Source organism: Chiloscyllium plagiosum, chromosome 8 (assembly GCF_004010195.1).
Source record: "Chiloscyllium plagiosum isolate BGI_BamShark_2017 chromosome 8, ASM401019v2, whole genome shotgun sequence".
In the NCBI taxonomy this organism is placed as follows: Eukaryota; Metazoa; Chordata; class Chondrichthyes; order Orectolobiformes; family Hemiscylliidae; genus Chiloscyllium; species Chiloscyllium plagiosum.
The window spans coordinates 105,976,746-105,996,591 of record NC_057717.1 but is presented as its reverse complement, the minus strand read 5'-3'; the positions used below and the strand labels follow the sequence as shown (position 1 = coordinate 105,996,591).

At 44.5% G+C, this 19,846-nt stretch overlaps 2 protein-coding genes across 4 annotated transcripts in view; one reads left to right on the top strand and one right to left on the bottom strand.

Moving 5' to 3' along the window:
* The window catches only part of tmem205 (transmembrane protein 205), a 10,921-nt gene extending 7,015 nt beyond the window's left edge, over positions 1–3,906 (bottom strand). The window contains exons 1-3 of one of the 2 annotated variants that reach the window (XM_043695034.1): positions 3,799–3,858; positions 2,929–3,059; positions 916–1,034 (exon numbers count right to left, since the gene is read on the bottom strand). In XM_043695034.1, coding sequence (XP_043550969.1) covers positions 916–1,015 — 100 coding nt within the window. In that variant the 5' untranslated portion in view covers positions 1,016–1,034; positions 2,929–3,059; positions 3,799–3,858. Of the gene's footprint in view, positions 1–915; positions 1,035–2,928; positions 3,060–3,798 lie in introns of both variants that reach the window. The other variant, XM_043695033.1, reaches the window with a different exon arrangement.
* Positions 3,907–4,091: 185 nt separating this feature from the next.
* The window catches only part of LOC122552303 (myosin-13-like), a 25,387-nt gene continuing 9,632 nt past the window's right edge, over positions 4,092–19,846 (top strand). Inside the window, exons 1-8 of one of the 2 annotated variants that reach the window (XM_043695031.1) lie at positions 4,092–4,107; positions 8,890–8,966; positions 9,885–9,947; positions 13,729–13,762; positions 13,887–14,005; positions 16,452–16,533; positions 17,961–18,165; positions 18,628–18,695. In XM_043695031.1, the coding sequence (XP_043550966.1) occupies positions 8,907–8,966; positions 9,885–9,947; positions 13,729–13,762; positions 13,887–14,005; positions 16,452–16,533; positions 17,961–18,165; positions 18,628–18,695 (631 nt within the window). In that variant the 5' untranslated portion in view covers positions 4,092–4,107; positions 8,890–8,906. Of the gene's footprint in view, positions 4,108–8,827; positions 8,967–9,884; positions 9,948–13,728; positions 13,763–13,886; positions 14,006–16,451; positions 16,534–17,960; positions 18,166–18,627; positions 18,696–19,846 lie in introns of those variants that run through there. The other variant, XM_043695032.1, reaches the window with a different exon arrangement.

The window sequence follows — 19,846 nt, the reverse complement described above, 5'->3', positions numbered from 1 at the left end:
CGATGCTGGTGCACACCCCAATGCAGCTGAGTCCAGGCGATGCTGGTGTACACCCCAATGCAGCTGAGACCAGGCGATGCTGGTGTACACCCCATGCAGTTGAGACCAGGCGATGCTGGTGGGCAGTGCTGGTGTACACCCCAATGCAGCTGAGACCAGGCAGTGCTGGTGTACACCCCAATGCAGCTGAGACCAGGCAATGCTGGTGTACACCCCAATGCAGCTGAGACCAGGCGATGCTGGTGTATACCCCAATGCAGCTGAGACCAGGCGATGCTGGTGTACACCCCAATGCAGTTGAGACCAGGCAATGCTGGTGTACACCCCAATGCAGCTGAGACCAGGCGATGCTGGTGTATACCCCAATGCAGCAGAGACCATGCGATGCTGGTGTACACCCCAATGCAGCAGAGATCAGGCAGTGCTGGTGCTCACCCCAATGCAGCTGAGACCAGGCGATGCTGGTGTACACCCCAATGCAGCTGAGACCAGGCAGTGCTGGTGTACACCCCAATGCAGCTGAGACCAGACGATGCTAGGCCACAGTTCCAGTTTTTCAGCTGCCAGCAAACCCAAACCTGCACATTCCCTGCTAATGGGCACAACTCTCAGCTGTAACAGCTTTCCAGAACTGAACAACTCCAGAATTGCTGTTGTACTCTCACAAAACATTGTTTTTCACTTTACTTAGCAACATGTGACTACAATTAATCAAATCAGAATTACTCAATTCAAGATTTTTAAAGAAAATACATCTTTAAAGAACATGTAATAAAATCATATAGTTGAAATCATTTCATAAATAAAATTTTGTGAGACAGTTTCTGGTGACAATCTGTGATCCAAAAACCTAATTCGTTCACCACACAGTTCAGATCCTGATTAACTCTGCAGTAGTGTTCTTGCACATCTTACCCGATATGAACGACACCCATATCTGCATACCCCAGGAGGTAGACAGTAGAATCAGATGGGCTGTTTTAACCAGGCTAGTAGGATCTCCTTCTGTTGGCATTCTATTATCTCAACAAGCCCTGTTTTATTACAATGAAAAGGAAAAATTAATTTAATCCAATTTATTTTCTTAACATCAGTTTTCACCTCTACGATGTCAAATTTTGTTGGCGACAAGATCCTTGAAAGTTGCCATTCAGGTTGATAGGGTTGTTCAGAAGGCATATGGCCTGTTAGCTCTTATTGGTAAAGGGATTGAGTTTTGGAGCCGTGAGGTCATGTTGCAGCTGTACAAAACTCTGGAACGGCCGCACTTGGAGTAATGTGTACAGTTCTAGTCACCGCATTATAGGATGTGGAAGCATTGGAAAGGGTGCAGAGGAGATTTACCAGGATGTTGCCTGGGACGGAGGAAAGGTCTTACAAGGAAAGGCTGAGGGACTTGAGGCTCTTTTCCTTGGAGAGAACGTTGAGAGGTGACTTAATTGAGACATAGAAGATAATCAGAAGGTTAGATAGGGTGGACAGTGAGAGCCTTTATCCTCCAATGGTGATGGCTCGCACAAGGGGACAAAGCTTTAAAGTGAAGGGTGATAGATATAGGACAGATGTCAGAGGTAGTTTCTTTACTCAGAGAGTAATAGGGCATGGAACGCACTACCTGCAACAGTAGTAGACTCACCAACTGATAGTCATATGGATGAAAATGGAATTGTGCAGGTTAGATAGGCTTCAGATTAGTTTTACAGGCCAGTGCAACATCGAGGGCTGAAGGGCCTTTACTGTGCTGTAATGTTCTATGTTCTATCTAGAACGGGGTCCAAGTGAAAGGCTTTATTAAAAAAAAACAAAGCTTCTATTTTAAAACAAAAGCAAAAGACTGCAGAAATAAAAGTAGAAAATGTAGAGCGAGTCAGGCAACATCTATGGAGAGAGAAACTGGTCATGTTTCAGGGCTGTGACCTGTTATGTGAAATGACTCATCACTCTCAATACACCCAGGTGCTGGTTCTCATGTGTCAATTGCGACTTGATGGTAATACATGCACCTCCCAGCTAGGAGGTTGTGGGTTCTTGCCCCACATCAATCAGAGACTTGACCGTATAATCTTCCACAAAGTGGGCACAGTCAACTCACTGTTTGTGTCAGGAAACATTCTGCTGCTATTTAGTATTTTATTTGAGGGCTTTCATTTTCTACAATTATGAAACTTGGTATAATTTCAGGGCTTGTATCATATATGGATTGGTTTCTGTTAGAGATCACTGCAAATGTTTTTTTGTAATTAGAACTTGCTCAGGAAACACAATAAGTTCTTTCAATCACTCTTCCAGAATACTGGGAATGGAAGATAAGGCGAGGCTGGATAGGATGGGACTTTTTTCAGGCAGGCAAAAGTGAGGACTGCAGATACTGGAAACCAGAGTTTAGATTAGAGTGGTGCTGGAAAAGGTCAGGCAGCATCCAAGGAGCAGGAAAATCAACGTTTCAGGCAAAAGCCCTTCATCAGGAATGGAGGCAGGGAGCTTCCAGGGTGGAGATAAATGGGGTGGGTGGCTGGGGAGAAGGTAGCAAAGAGTACAATAGGTGAATGGGGGTGGGGATGGAGGTGATAGGTCAGAGAGGAGGGTGGAGCGCATAATTGGGAAGGGAGATTGGCGGGTGGGGGATTTCAAGACCAGGGACACATTTTTAAGGAAAGAGAAAGATTTTGAAAAGACATGAGGGGCTTTGTACTACGTACAGAGCAGTTTGTGTGTGGAATGAACTTCCAGAGGAGTGGTGGATGTGGGTAGTTACAACATTTAAAAGATATAAACAGGAAAGGTTTTGAGGGAATATGATCCAAGTGCAGGCAGGTGAGACGAGTTTAATTTGGGATTATGTTCAGCACGAACTGGCTGGACCAAAGAGTCTGTTTCTGTGCTGTATGACTCTATGAGTCTATAACAGATTTCATTTTGAACTCATACCAAGAGTATATTTTTTCAGAAACAGAGGAGTTCAGTTGGCCAGTATCTTCCTCTCAGGCTTTTTCTTCCCCCACTGAAGACCAGAGCACACTCCAAGACAAACACTGTTCAAACTGCTGCTGCAGGATTTCCTAGAGAACACGAGTTATTATAACTGGCTGTGTTTTTTCTGTGGAGCAGCTGTTTCGACTGCACTCTGTAAGTTTCCCTGCAGTTACATTGAAAGCTCTGAGCATAGTGTGTGCGACACACAGACAGTGAAACACTGAGAGGTAGGAGGTTATACTGAATGTCTCTGCCCATTCCTCCTCTCCCTCTGTTGGTACTGACTGATCAAGTGGCTATTCACAACTACATCTAAACATTGCTGGCATCAGCCAGTCCTGCACCAGGTCATTCAATCCACACCGTTATCCAGATGGTGACAGAAACTGTAACTGTGGAGTGACTCTACACCAGAGTCACTCACACTGCAGCCTGACCACAACCCCTTACAGCCTGATCACTGCCTGCTCCAACTGCTTCCGCCTGTGGGCGGGGTCAGAGTCACAGCGGAAACAGGCGGGGTCAGAGTAGAAATGGGCGGGGTCAGAGCAGAAATGGGCGGGGCCAGTGTGGAAATGGGCGGGGTCAGAGTAGAAATGGGCGGGGTCAGTAGCCACGCCCCATGCATTGGAATCGCCTACGTCACACGTTCGCGAGAAGCCCGGACGGTTAACGGTCAACCGTCAGCGGGCGGCAACAGAGAAGCGGATACTTGGAGCGGCTTTGTGGGAAGGGGGCGGGGGATTGTCCCGGCTGTTTTTAACTGACACTAATCTGCCCTGAAGCTCTCCGCTGGCCGGATGTCTGACTGCTCCTGTCACTCACCTGCTGCGTGCTTCGGGCCACAACCACACCTACTGCCTCTGATCGACAGGCGCGGCCTTCAATCGACAAACAGCCGCGCTGTGATTGACGTGGAGCATGCCCGGACCTTCCGGTAATGGAGCCAATCACAGACAGGCGGGCGGGGTTCCCGCTCTCCCCTCCCCAAGCTTGGTTGAGAGACTGGCCGCTAGCCCCGCCCCCCTGCCGGCCTTACGGGGGCTGCTGTGTAACAAACATTCAGCGCCGACGTAATGCGTTTGTGTTTAATCACACGGTTTGAAATCTGCTGGTGGTGCAAAGCTACTACAGGTAAGTGAGTTAGGGCAGCAAGGAAACAAATCAAAAGATATGTTTAAGAACAAATTTAAAACTGATTTTGAACCGAAATGAATTGAAACCTTACAAGTTGAATATTCGTTATAATTGCATTATATTCATAGAACTTCTAACTATAAGGTCATACTTTTACATTTGACAATGGTTTGTTTTGCAGTCTTCAAATCAAGTAAATCATTTAGCAAATGGTTAGTATAAACAGTAAAACATCCCCAAATACCACACCATGAAGATGGATAGGTCTCATTGCTTCTTCATGGCTGCTGGGTCACAATCCTGGAATTCCCCTTTTATACCACAGTATAAAGTAGCCTGGTGGTATTATCGCTGAACCCAGGTAATTTTCTGGGGACTTGGGTTTGAATCTTGCCATGGCGGATGGTGGCATTTTAATTCAATAATAATCTGGAAGTGAGTGTTTAATGATGACCACGAAACCATTGTCGGTTGTCAAGGATAGATTTGTCTGGTTCTTTAGGGAAGGAAATCTGCCAGGTCTGGTCTACATGTGACTCCAGACTGACAGCAATGTGGGTGACTCCTTACTGCCCTCTGGGCCATGAGGGATGGGCACTAAATGTTGGCCTAGCCAGTGAACTCCCACTTCCCATGAATGAATTTTAAAAAGTAGCCCTTTGAGCGTGTTCTGCCGTTCAGATTGATCAGAGCTGATCTTTTATTTCCACTCTATCCCTGTATCCCTTGATAACATTAATATCTCCATAGTGTACTTTCAGCATCTTTTCAGGGCAACTCAGAATGGGCAATAAATTAAGCACACATCGGAAATAATTTCCCTTCAAATTTGGTGTGATCCAGGGATGGGACAATGGTTTGGGAAACAGACTAGTCAGGTGCCCATTTTCAAAGAAGATGACAAATAAAACTAAGTGACTACTGACCTGTTAATCTTCAGTACTGTTCGATATAATGGAATTACTGAAAAATCAGGATCATAGTGACCTAATAAACAGCATTCAACACGAACGGACGAGGGAAATATCCAGTTTGACTCATCACCTTGTCATCTCAATACAAAGCCCCTCTGATTTTTTTCTGTAGCTTTCAAAAATAAGTCATTAAATGGAACACTATGTTGAGATCAAAGCTGTGAAATCCAATGTAAGAGTTAGGACTTGATATGATATATAAGTAATACTATTTAACTCTTCAAAGTTAGGAATGTGACCCCTGATGGCATCAGAAACAAAACAGCATAAATGACTTTCAATATATAATTATCAAAATTTACAGATTAAAGATGAAATATAGTATACCATTATAAATATTAAAATCAGTGTTTAAAGTAATTTATTTTTAAAAATGGTTATTACTTTCCGTACTCGTCAGCTCATTACTTCAACTGAGCCACTCTGTGGAACTTGGCCATGAAGCAATGAATACTGTTGATGTTAACATTTGCATTCAACATTACTTAGAACATAAAAGAGTACAGCACAGCACAGGCCCTTCAGCCCTCGATGTTGTGCTGGCCTTTTATCCTACTCTAAGATCAGGTTAACCTACATACCCTTCATTGTCCTATCTTACGTGTACCTATCCAAGAGTTGCTTAAATGTCCCTAATGTATCTGACTGTATTACCACTGCTAAAGGCCAACATGACATCATTGGTTTTAATGTGCAACAAGTCCCCAACTAAACTTTTAATTCTTTTGACTGTTTTCTTTCTCCATCTTTCCTCTCTTCCTCCTCCATCTACTCACACTTACACTTTAATTAGCTTTCGCTAATCTACACCAAATGGATTGCAGAGGATTCAGAAGGTAGATCACCATTACCTTCTCAAGCGTAACTAGGGATGGACAATAAAGGCCAATGACACCCACATTCCATGAGTAAATGGCCCGCAATCCCCTCACCCATACATATGATCACACTCACCAACACAGACAGTCACTATCAGCCCCTTCACCACATACACACACACTAAGGTCATGTGGCAGGGTTTGTGGGGACCCTGAGCCCTGAAAGCAGCATCTTTCAAAGTTGTTGAGAAGAAGGCTGCCAGTTCAGAGGATGGATTCAGCAGAAAGACTCAATAGGAGAAGGGTAAAATGCTTTTCCATTCAGTCATCTCATTTCACTTCAATAGTGTGCAGATCATAACAATAAGACTCAGAAAGTGAGTAAGAAAGACCATGAGTCCCGAGTGAAGAGCAGGGTCAGAAGCTGCTTGGGCCTTGTTGCTGGTATGCTTTGGAGAAAGAGCAGCTCACAACATAATTCACTGTAATTTCTATATTCACCTGGGCTCAAAGTTGAAGAGCAGGGACCTATTGGAGATGTTATGTCAAGCTGGGAGACAAGAGACACAGCTGGCTAGAGTAACTCGAGGATTAAGAGTTTCTGCTCTACATCATCACATTGCAAATTTGTGAAGTGTGTAATATCACACCCAATTCAGGAAAAGCACTTACTTATGAAGAGACAGTGAACAACATGTGTAAGTAGGCAGAGCCATGAGACATTTGACACAGGCAAGCATAATGTCTTACACAGGAAATTAAAATAATCGACATACTGTAAGAATAATTTGCGGTGTGACATATATGATAGATTTGTTCCCATGACTCACTGTGTCCACCTGTTTCTGGAATGTTCCAGACACTCACAAGTGATGTTGTTTTATGTCTTGTTTTATCAATGGCTGCTGGTCTGTACAACATGTGCATTGCCTCATTATCCTTCAGCAGTCGTTACACACTGCGACAATGCAGTGACTACATGAGTGATAGTCCCCACTAACAAGATCCTGACATTGATCCGAAACTTTCATCTCCCACAAAATTGAGCATTATTGTGTAAGAATTTCAGCATTGGTGTGATGTCAGGTACCAGGGTTGTACATTCTAGTGATCAATTGATCATATTGAGCAGCATTTTGCTTCAGTTATTTATTCCAGGCAGAGTACAGATTGGACTCAATTAGCCAGTAGTTGGAAAACCCAAAGCAAAATATCTACTGTTAGATGTGATTCTCAACTAGGTATAAATTGCTGAACAGTCCCTAATATTCTGAATGCAACTATGTTAAAACCAATGTAAGATAATCAGCTAAATTCGTGATATTGTTCACTTATGTTTGCCAACAGTGACACAGATTCATACCGAGGGACCTGTTCTCTGTAAATGTTCAAGCCTTGCATCTTCTTTTAATTGCACAGGACCTCAGGGAAACTAGAGTTCCCAATGTAATGATTCGATTCATCTCAGATGATTTGCCAACCAATCAACATCCATTTTTCCTGCAACATAAATTGTTGTGATTATTTGAAATCTGATATTCTCGTATGTCCTGATGAGTGCAAAACAAAAAGATGTACCTCTCAGCCGGTTCAACAGTGACCAATGCAAATAAAATACTGAACCAAGATGTAAAACCAGAGGAAATCCTTTTGGAATTGAATGGTATTGATCCAATCATGAACAGTGTACCTAGTTCTGTTTACTAAAATATAGAGAAACATTCAAAACCTGATGGTGATGAAGAGACAGGAGGCTGGTGTATTTTGCCACTGGCTATGAGCAGCCTGGGATAATGAATAAGGTGGAGAATGAGTTGGGAAAAGAAGAGATCTGGAAAATAATTTCCAATTAAGTTGGGAGAGCAGTATAACAGCAAACACAGGTATAGATTAACAGAAAACAAGCTGGGAAAATCCTTCCTTACACATAGATTTCCAGATAGAATAGTGGAGGTGAAGATTAATGAAGAATTGGATTAATGAAGAAACAACTGAGTATCAGAATCAATGTAGCCAATGTTGGATTGCCCAAGATGAACAGAATGGACTTGTTCTCTTGTAATCACCTTGTCATCTTTTTGAAAGATCACTATCAATCAGTCAAGGGATCACACAAATTGGGAACATATTGTGGGGACCCATCTCAGCCATGATGTCAGATCAGGGACTAAAGGCAGGAGTTTAATGGTCATTGTAGATTATTGCCAAACTTTGTAAAGCACTACTCCTAGGCATTCCTGGAAGTTCGTTTCTGCAATACGTGATGAACCAGATCTTTGCACTGCTGCTGAACTAAAGGTTGTGACTGCAGAGATGTATATACTAAAATCAGTATAAGTTCTCAAAACTCTCAACAACCAAAGGCCCATAATTTTCTTGAGTTCGCTACTCCTGTCTCCTACTGTCATCACTTACAAAGAACATAAATTTCAGAGATTTTGGTCAGGAATCACACAAGATCGCAGCATGTGTCAGAGACAGCTTTCCAGTTCTCTAACTGCTGAATTTATTCTGACATTCCAAAACATGCATTTTACCATGTATAAGACACCACAGTGCACTGAAATTTAGTTTTAACTTTTTCATTCTAAATCATGCAACTTTCTCAATGTATTCATTAGATGGTTTCAGTTATTTGACAATTAATTGTAGTAAATAAGATGGAAAGTAACAAAGACAGAGATTTAACAGTAATTGCTAACGGCGAAAATGTTTGCTGAAAGAAATTAGGAGCTTTCAGAATATAATTAGCCTCACTATCAATAGGTCAGAGTCTGAAACTCTCTCCCAGACACTTGGAGCATGTTCACACAGACTACAATGGTTCGAGAGGGTGGCTCACAACAGCACGAGAGATGAGTGACAAATGCTGCTCCCCTGGGAGAAATTCCATACCTAGTCACTGAGATTATGGTAAAGGCAGGAGCAATATCTAGTGAAACTATCTACGAAATGCTGTGATGAACTTTTGTGCTTTGCTTTTACAGTTTGCTAGGTTTGAGAGATGAACACTGATATTTCACTCATGTCTCGGATCACCACTGATAGTGATGGGGATACCATGGTAAGTCAGTGTTGCTCAAGTTGGACACCACCTTGTGGTCTTGAGGCAACAGTCTATAAAGTTAAAAGCAGCAAGCTGTGATCATCACAGGGAGGGCCTGAAAGGGACAGTGAGTATGAATTCTATTCACAGATTTTTGGTGTCACATTTGACCCTGAGTTGAATGTCTGACCGATTCATGCCATCTTTAACACTGCCATTTGCTCCTCTGTAACACACTTCAGTTTTGCTTGTCTCAACCCATCCATGCTTTTGTTTCCTTTGACTTGACGATTCCAACACATTCTACGCTCTGCAAACTTGTGCTGTTCCAAAATTCTGCTCCTGTTTCCTAACTCGAAGCATGTACCATGCTCTGTGTCTCAGCCCTGTTTTTGGTGCCCTACATCCGTTCCAAGTGAATCACCATCTTGATTTTAAAACTTATCTTCTTTTTACAAAGCCATTCCTGGCCTCACTCCCTCTTTCCGTAATCTACTGCAACCTCAAAATTCTCTAAGTTAATCAGTGCTGTTTTAGTTGTGGCCTTTGTATTTCCAGTTGTAATTCCTCCACCATGTGCCTGGAACCCAGGCTCTGAAATATCCTCTTCACTCTCTCTCTCACCTCTTTACTTCACTTTCCTCCTCAAAGACACTTCTTAAAACCTACCTCTTTGACCAAGCCTTTGGCCCTCCAACTGATTATTTCCTTGTGTGGTTCGGTGTCACACTTTGTTTTATAATGCTTCAGTGAAATGCCTGAAGATGTGATTACATTAAAGGCACCATGTTAATATAAACTGTTGTTGTAGATCATAGAAATTAGTTACAGAAGATGGCTTCGCCCTCTCCATATCATGTCAGTGCTAACTGAAGAATATTCAGCACTGATCCATTCTAAATGCTATAGTGATGAGGGTTTCTGCTTCGGTTTCAGACCGTCAGTTCCACAACCCTACAATCCACTGAATGGAAAGAGGTTCTCAACTCTAATTCTTCTGTAAATATCTTTCAGTTTGTTCTGCCTGCTTATTAACCTGTTTGCTGAGGAGACTAGATCCTTGCTAACTATCTGGGATCCCTTATAATTTTACATACCTCAATTGAATTTCCCCTCAGCCTCTGCTGCTCCAATCAAGATATTCCTAATTTATAATCTTCTCTCAGAGCCATCATTCTCCAATTTTGGCAATTTCCCAGTAAGCCTCCTTTCTGTTGTTATGTATGATGCCAGGCTTCCTATAATATAGTGATCAGGACTGTACATAGTACTCTAACTATAGGACTTTGCAAGCAGTAGGACCTACAGTCAGTGATACAACAAAATAACTTGGATCGTGCTGAAACAAGTGGAGCCAGTGAACATTCCTGTGGTGTCATAGCAAAACTGTTTCCCTGTCTCTCAGTGACACCCTTTGTCATCTAGCACCTTGTTAGCAGGATGAAACGTGGGCCAATCCTTACACTTCCAGCTGTATTCAAACACATCACCCAATCTTGACGTATCCACCTAGTGCCAGTTTCTGGCACAGAAGCATTCACAGACTTAAGCACAGAGTGACTGTATCCCTTAACATCAGACCTTAACATCAATACTGCTAATCTCCCAAACAAGCTCTTTTCTACCTCGTTAGGGAACAACTGCTTGTTGGCCCAGAAAATGCAGAGATACCTGGCCAGGTAATCTCAGTTGGCTACTATTCGAACAGCCTCCTCCTGTCCCTCTGTAACAGACTCAAGAGACCAAATGGCCTCTTCCTATTCCTCTATAACAGACCCGAGAGGCTGAATGGCCTCCACCTGTCCCTCTGTAACAGGACCGAGGGGCTGAATGGCATCCTCCCGTACCGCTGTAACAGACACAGGGGGCTAAATGGCATCCTCCTGTCCCTATGTAACAGGATCGAGAAGCTGAATGGCCTACTCCTGTCCCTCTGTAACAGACACAAGGGGCTGAATGGCCTCTTCCTGTCCCTCTGTCACAGGCCCGAGAGGCTGAATGGCCTTCTCCTATCACTCTGCCACAGGCCTGAGGGGCTGAATAGCCTCCTCAATAGACAATAGGTGCAGGAGTAGGCCATTCTGCCCTTCGAGCCTGCACCACCATTCAATATGATTATGGCCGATCATCTTTAATCAGTATCCTGTTCCTGCCTTATCTCCATAACCCTTGATTCCACTATCTTTGAGAGCTCTATCCAACTCTTTCTTAAATGAATCCAGAGACTGGGCCTCCACTGCCCTCTGGGGCAGAGCATTCCACACAGCCACCACTCTCTGGGTGAAGAAGTTTCTCCTGAGCTCTGTCCTAAATGGTCTACCCCGTATTTTTAAGCTGTGTCCTCTGGTTCGGCACTCACCCATCAGCAGAAACATGTTTCCTGCCTCCAGAGTATCCAATTTTTTAATAATCTTATGTCTCAATCAGATCCCCTCTCAGACTTTTAAACTCAAAGGTATACAAGCCCACTCGCTCCAGTCTTTCAGTGTAAGGTAATCCCACCATTCCAGAAATTGACCTCGTGAACCTACGCTGCACCCCCTCAATAGCCAGAATGTCTTTTCTCAAACTTGGAGACCAGAACTGCACACAGTACTCCAAATGTGGCCTTACCAAGGTCCTGTACAGCTGCAACGTCACCTCATGACTCTTGAATTCAATCCCTCTGTTAATGAATGCTAATACACCATAGGCCTTCTTACAAGCTCTATCCACCTGAGTGGCAACTTTCACCACCCAGCTTTGTATCATCAGCAAATTTGCTAATGTTATTGCTGATACCATCTTCTATATCATTAATATATATTGTAAAAAGCTGCAGTCCCTGTGCTGATCCCTGCGGTACCCCACTGGTCACTGCCTGCCATTCCGAAATGGAGCCGTTTATCACTACTCTTTGTTTCCTATCAGCCAACCAACTTTCAATCCAAGTTAGTACTTTGCCCCCAATACCATGCACCCTCCTATCCCTCTGTAACAGACACAAGGGGCTGAATGGCCTCCTCCTGTCCCTCTGTAACAGGCATGAGGGGCTGAATGGCCTCCTCCTGTCCCTCTGTAACAGACACAAGGGGCTGAATGGCCTCCTCCTGTCCCTCTGTAACAGACACAAGGGGCTGAATGGCCTCCTCCTGTCCCTCTGTAACAGACACAAGGGGCTGAATGGCCACCTCCTGTCCCTCTTTAACAGGCATGGGGGCTGAATAGCTTCCTGCTGTCTCTGTGTAACAGACCCGATAGGCTGAATAGCCTCCTCGTGTCCCTCTGTTATAGACCTGAGGGGCTGAATGGCGTCTTCCTGTCCCTCCGTAACAGACCTGAGAGGCTGAGTGGCCTCCTCCTGTCCCTCTGCGACAGACACAAGGGGCTGAATGGCCTCCTCCTGTCCCTCTGTAACAAGCCTGAGGGGCTGAATGGCCAGCTCCTGTCCCACTGTAACAGACCCGAGAGGCTGAATGGCCAGCTCCTGTCCCTTTGTAACAGGCCTGAGGGGCTGAATGGCCAGCTCCTGTCCCACTGTAACAGACCCGAGAGGCTGAATGGCCACCTCCTGTCCCTTTGTAACAGGCCTGAGGGGCTGAATGGCCTCCTCCTGTCCCTCTGTCACAGACTCAAGGTGTGGAATGGCCTCCTCCTGTCCCTCTGTAACAGACACAAGGGGCTGAATGGCCTCCTCCTGTCCCTCTGTCACAGACACAAGGGGCTGAATGGCCTCATCTTGTTGCCCATTAACCAGCTGAGGAGGCTGTTTGGGAATTGAGTTGTGAGAGTCATCATCTACTATTTCCTCCTGCAGACAGCATGTTAAGATCATTGCTTGCCTACTTGTGTTTCTGGTCCCAGAGCAATGACAGATATTGAGATGCTGTGCTGTATTGGGACAATTTCTCATTTTATGGCTGTGCCTAAAACAAATTGCAAAAAAATGTTTGGTCACCAAAACTGTTGGCACAAACAGTTGCTGCTCCTGTCCACCCTGGGTGGCTAGGTAGTCTGCATTGTGCCAACTGTACAATCATCCTTCCTAACTTAGGCAAGAGCTGGGATACAGGGAAACTTAAGATGATTTTAGGAATCCGGAATCTAGAGGTGATTGGGTTTGGTTCCTATGGAAATTTCCTTCAAGACAATCTGTTTGAAATTTCTGAATTATTAAAGATAAATTCCCAAAACTGATCCAGGAAAAGTGTTCACTCCAATCAAATACTCCAGTAGTGGGGGGGGGGGGGAGGCCACTAAGTGGTGCTGATGCTCACCTACATTTCATCTGCACATTGGCCATATAGAGAGCTATTCCTGATGAAAAGCTTATGCCTGAAACGTTGAGTCTCCTGCAGCACTGACCTGCTGTGCTTTTCCAGCGCCACACGTTTTGACTCTGATTTCCAGTTTCTCCCATATGGAGAGACTGGATAGCAATTGAGGAGGAACCCCTAATGGTTCAGTTACTTGGACTGCTGTAGTCAGCTGATATCAGCTAGCAGAACAGGCGTGTACATACAGTTGGCCCTGGTGTGAATAATTAAAAATCTGAACATAACTCCAGAACCCATTGAGACATTAAAAACTAGATACTTTAATTCTGAATGTGATTTCAAAAGAAATGGATAAGGAGAGGGGGAGTAAGATTGTTGGCAAAATGGTGTAGTAAGCTGACAGTGCACCCAGTATGTTTGTGTGTAGAGTACAGAATGGATCTCGTAGAGCCAGTCTCAGAGTCCTCGATGGTAGTTTCGAAACACTGATATTCTTTTCCCTAATATTTCTTTTTCCATTGCAGCAGACGTTGAAGTTTGGCGGCTGTCACCAGAAAGGTGGGGACAGATACATATTGCTGTTCAATCAAACCTGCTGTCCACCAGCACAAGTGTTTATCTTGATTTCAAAGAATGACCCCATTTGACCAGCAGATCTGATTGAACGTTGCTTGTATTGCAGACCCTCCGTTTAATAAGGTGCGGAATTTCACTGACAACCATTTGGGATCTCCACCTGGCAGTAAGAACCTGATGGATGAGCTCGAGGTCATCAAGTTCCACATTGAAGTCCAAACCAGAGTAAGGCTCAGGCGAAAGTGAACTTTATTCTTGTGACTCTGCAAGTTATTTCTTTCTCTTGTACTGTTGCCCGCATGTGACATAGCCTATGTAACACACCGTGACACTCCAAATCAAGTGCTATAAATGATTAGGCACCCACTGTTCATGGTCTAGTATTTTTTATAAAGCACCTTTCTATTATCATGATATCCTCTGTAACACACTCCTTGTATCTTATTGTCTGGGTTACACATGCCTTCCAGGGGTAACATTCCTGTCTCTGAACAGGGAGGTTACAGGTTCAAGTCTCACTCTAGATTCCTGCTGAATATTGACAGTATCTAGTCCATGAACAGTGAACATCCAACACCATACCCACAATGCGACAATGCTGCTCCTTTAACAAGGTTATGTTGTCCTTGTTTTTTTCTCCGAAGGGGTTGTAAAAGGCAGAGGTGCTCACATGGCTGCCAGACACTGCCTAAGTCAACAACCAGAGGAGACCTTTAGGTTTTTTAAAACAATTGTGAAATGAAAGGGGAGCGACCAGTTCTCCCAGTTCAGGGATTTTTCTAGTTTGGTTTAGTTTTAGCACTTGGAGAGTGCTGGGGACAGAGAAGCAGCTACCTGCTTCAGTAAATGATACCCAGATTATCCTCTCTCTCTAACGTCTCTCATGTGAGAACCTGGGTTTGAATTCACCTTTTTTTTTGCCAAGACGTGTGTTTATGGGAATGTAGCAGGAAATTGGAATAGTTCTTCAGTAAGTTGCAATAGAGTCAGTCAGGTTTGCAGATAAGTTGTTATCCTAAATTCTGTTCTCCTTTGTTCGTGTTCCATACATAATGTTTACATAAATTCTTCTGTTTTGTTTAAAACTAAGTGGTTGGACCAGCTACATCCTTCCTGGAATATCCTGGAATATTGGAAGGAGACGTTGTTGAGGGTGAGGCCCACTTCCTCCAAACCCTTCACCCTCAACAACCTTTCCTTCCAATCCTCCCACTTCCTCCAAGCCAAAGGGGTAGCCATGGGCACCCACATGGGACCCAGCTATGCCTGCTTCTTTGTCGGGTACGTGGAACAGTCCATCTTCAGTAGTTACACCGGCGCCACCCCCCACCTGTTCCTTTGCTATATCGATGACTGTATATCGGCGCTACCTCTTGCGCCCACAGGGAGGTTGAACAGTTCATCAACTTTACCAACACCTTCTACCCCGACCTCAAATTCACCTGGACCATCTTGGACACCTCCCTCCCCTTCCTGGCCCTCTCCATCTCTGTCTCCGGTGACTGATTAACATGGACATCTATACAGGCCCTCCGACTCCCACAGCTACCTAGACTACACCACCTCCCACCCTACCTCCTGTAAAAATGCTATCCCTGATTCCCAATTCCTCTGCCTCTGCACATCCATTCCAAGGAAGACCAATTCCACCTCAGAAGATCCCAGATGGCCTCCTCCTTCCATGATCGCAACTTCCCTTCCCAGCGTTTCTCCTCCACTTTCTGCACCACTGCCCTTAAACCCCATCCCTCCTAACGCAACAAAGACTGAACCCCCAGTACTTATCTTTCACCCCACCAACCTCCGTTTACGTTGCATCATCCTCCACCACTTCCACCACCTACAAATGGACCCCACCACCAGAGATTTATTTTGCTCTCCACCTCTATCCAGAGAGACCATGGGACTCTGCAACCACACAGGATAAATGTGGATTACAACAGTTTCCTCATTTCCTCTCCTCCCACATTATCCCAGTCCCAAGCCTCTAACTCGGCACCACCCTCCTGACCTTTCCCATCTAACAGCTCCACCTCACCCCGACCTATCACCTTCTCCGTCACCTTCATCTACCTATCGCTTTCTCAGCTACTTCCCCCAACCCTACACCCCTCCCATTTATCTCTCAGCCCCCTGCCCCACAAGCCTCATTCCTGATGAAGAGCTTATACCTGAAACATCAGTTTGCCTGCTCCTCGGATGCTGCCTGACCTGCTGTGCTTTTTCAGCACCACACTCTTGACTCTGATCTCCAGCATCCTCACTTTCTCCTATGTCGTTATTGTCCCAAGACTAGCAAGTGGGAGATCCAAGTCTGAATGTTGGGTTAATGTCCACCTGATGGAGTGGCCCTTTGCAGATTGCAGTGCTGGTAGGAACTGAGATATCAGACCAGATACACAGCCATGTAAATGTAGGAAATGTATCACAGATGCAAACCAGAGTGGGTCTTGTTCAATACCAATGAGTGGGAATGTAGGTCTTTATACCCCTCCCCTGCATTATCTGTTCACTTACCTAATCTGTTCCCAGTCTCTTAAAACAGATGCTAGTGTGTTCCTAATTAATCTTCTCTCTGTGTAACTAACTGAAATTGTCATGGCTTGTAATAATGTGCAGTGCCAATGAGATACATCTTTGATCTTGTTCTGACAGTTTACTTTATTCCTAGACCATTGAATCCTTGAACCAAACAGTGAGCCTCCTGGCAAAAGAGCGAAGCCACCATCAGCAGCAGATCCGACTACTGGAGGGTAGGACATAGATCTCTAAAATGTACACAGGCCAGGCAGGTGGGACACTGATAATAGGGATTGGCAGAGAATGACTGGTATGTGCAAGGGCAGGCTTCAGGAACTGGCCAATACTATCGCATCCTGTTAGCTACATTTCTCAGGAGTTTCTTGTTGGTCAGCTCTAGCACTACCCAAAGATGTCTGCACATCTGTTAGAGGAGCCAGTGGCTCAGTGATTTGACGCACCAACAATTATAGTGTGAGAAATACAGATTTTAAACCATTTGTGTGTCACATGTAGGTATCACTGAATAGGCCAGCATTCAGTGCCCATCCCAGAGTCAATCACCATTGCTTAGGTCTGGAGTCACACGTTGGCTGGACCAAGCAAGCATGGCAGATTTCCTCCCTTGAAGAACATTAAGTGAACGACATGAGGTTTTACAATAATTGACAATAATCACTGGACCTCGCTTCTTATTTCAGATTTTTATTGTATTTGTTATGGTGTGATTTGAATCCATTTCCCTATATTCAAGGTTACTAGTCTAGTGACAACACCAGTACACCACCACCTCCCCAGCATGTTCTGTATTTAAGCCCTAGTGACGGTTTGCTTTGGTTGTGTTTATATTTATCAATGGAAGGACAAGTTTAGATTGGCGGATGCATGGTAGGGTGCGGGTGGAGATGGTAGCATTGTTGACCCTCCATAGTCAAAAGTCTGTGCACACTTACAATGCCAGCTCTCTTTGTAAAATGGGACCTAGAGTCATAGACTCATCCAGCACAGAAAAAGACCCTTGCGTCCATCCCTCCATGCCGACCATAATCCCAAATTAAACTAGTCCCACCTGCCTGCTCCAGGCCCATATCCCTCCAATCCTTTCCTATTCATGGACTTATCCAAATGTCTTTCAAATGTTGTAACTATACCCGCACCCACCACGTCCTCAGGAAGCTCATTCCACACGTAAACCACCCTCTGTGTTTTAAAAAAAAAAGATTTGTCACCTGTGCCTTTTTTAAACCTCTCACCTTTAAATTATGTCTCCTAGTCTTGAAATCCTCCATCATAGGGAATAGACACCTACCGTTAACCCTATGTACACCCCTCATTATTTTATAAACCTCTTGCCCACTCTGTCTACATGTGATGCAAACTTCAAAGAATTATGTGTCTGAACCCCTTGATCCCTCTATTCTACAACACTACCCTCCTATTGAATGTATAGGTCCTGCCCCTGTTTGTTGTACCAGAATGCTACAGGAAAGGTACGAGTGGAGAGGGGAGTGACTGTAACATAAACAATGGCATAATGCAGCCCAATTGCTGACTTACTCTGCTGCCTGTAGGAAGTGGTGATCCACCATTTCCCCAGCCAAAATCTGACCAACACCATAACCATTTTCATCCCATTGGAAACTACTTCTGTCTTCCACAGCTGAAGTGAGGAGACTGAGCATGAGCAGTAATATTGAAGAGGACAGGATTAATTTAGTGATAGACAGAAAAATTGAAGACTGGAAGAAAGAACTGTCCTCAGGCCTGACCAAAATACAGGAGCCAGTCCAGCAAATGGAGAACCAAGTCCAGACAACAGACTCCAGCAACCATGCTGAAGAACTTGCTGCAGAAATACATGAGAGGTACGTGATGTAAACTGAAAGAAAGACTTCGGAGACTAAAACTAGTCAGTGTTCAGTGATAGCTCATCCCAGGAATCATAGATTCCTTACAGTGTGGGAGCAGGCCATTTGGCCCATGGAGTCCACACCGACCCTCTGAGGAACACCCCAACAGACTGCTCCCCCAACCCAACCCAGTGGAATTGATGGGCTGAATGGCCTTCTCTTGCTCTGGCTTTGTCTTCCTCAACTTCAGTGAACTTGAAGTGCTGCTAATCGATAGCACAGATTCACAAAGGATGGGGATAATTTTACAACAATTAACAATTGATCAGGTATCAATCGAAATCAAATGATCACATGGTAGAGGGACATGTGGTTCCACGTCATCCACATGGGGAGAGCCCCATCTCCACATAAAATATTCCCCAACAATGTCAGAATCAAGGGATTAACTCGGTTATTTTTGTTCTTCTTTTACAGTAAAAAATTTCTATGGGAGGAATGTGAATCATTGCGGAAAGAGATAGAACAAATTAACCGAAAGCTAAGTCAGTATCCTTTACCCACTTTGTGATGTGTGTTTGGTTGATGGTTTAAATACTGGGCTGGGGAACCAGCAGGTCCAGGCGTTGTTGGAGTTTGGTACCAACAGATTAATACCACACTGGTGTTCACCGCAAGTTATTGTGAGAGAATCCAGTAAATGTCAAGCTGGAACACCTTCCAAAGTAACAACACTTCACGGGATTCAATAACATCGGAAAGCAAGTCATAATCCCTGTGTCAATATGATTTGATCCCTAAAAGATATTGGGCGGTGAACCTGATCTTGGATTGGACACATATTTGCTAATGCCTGTTTGAAAGTACTAGCTGACCAATTTCATCCCTTTTACTACATTGTGCATATTTTTATATTATTTAAACTTAAAGCAGCAGGGAAGGGCAGAGGGATTGAGTCTGTTTAAAGGACACCCCCATCTTCAGCTGGAAAAATGGCAAAACAGCTTCGTCTAAGTGCTCCTGATTGGCAAAGTGAGCAGAGTGCAACTGACCCCTAAAGATGTGGCGAATCCCAGCCTGATCAGGTCACTACTTAGGTGCAGCTGGAACATCGCCGTTGGTTTCAGCACCCCAAAACTAGAGAAAGAAAGTGTCAGAAGTTCCGCTCCCTCCCACTGACCCCCTCCCAAATCAGGCAGCATGTGTGCATGTTGGATCAGGACAGCGGTGGCTTTGATTTTAATGCTTCCCACAATCCAGCTCCAGGTTTTGATAACTGCTGTCTGGGAACTAGATCCCATGAGTCCGTCAGTGCATTCAGTCAAGGAAAAGAATGGGCAGAGGGAAAATTGGCAGGATTTTGAGGGTTTGACCCTTCACCTCAGCACCTAACTTTAACTACTGGTTAGGCCACTATTGGAATATTGCGTGCAATTTAGTCTCCTTCCTATCGAAAAGACGTTGTGAAACTTGAAAGGGTTCAGAAAAGATTTACAAGGATGTTGCCAGGGTTGGAGGATTTGAGCTGCAGGGAGAGGCTGAACAGGCTGGGGCTGTTTTCCCTGGAGCGTCGGAGGCTGAGAGGTGACCTTATAGAGGTTTACAAAATTATGAGGGGCATGGATAGGATAAATAGACAAAGTCTTTTCCCTGGGGTTGGGGAGTCCAGAACTAGAGGGCATAGGTTTAGGGTGAG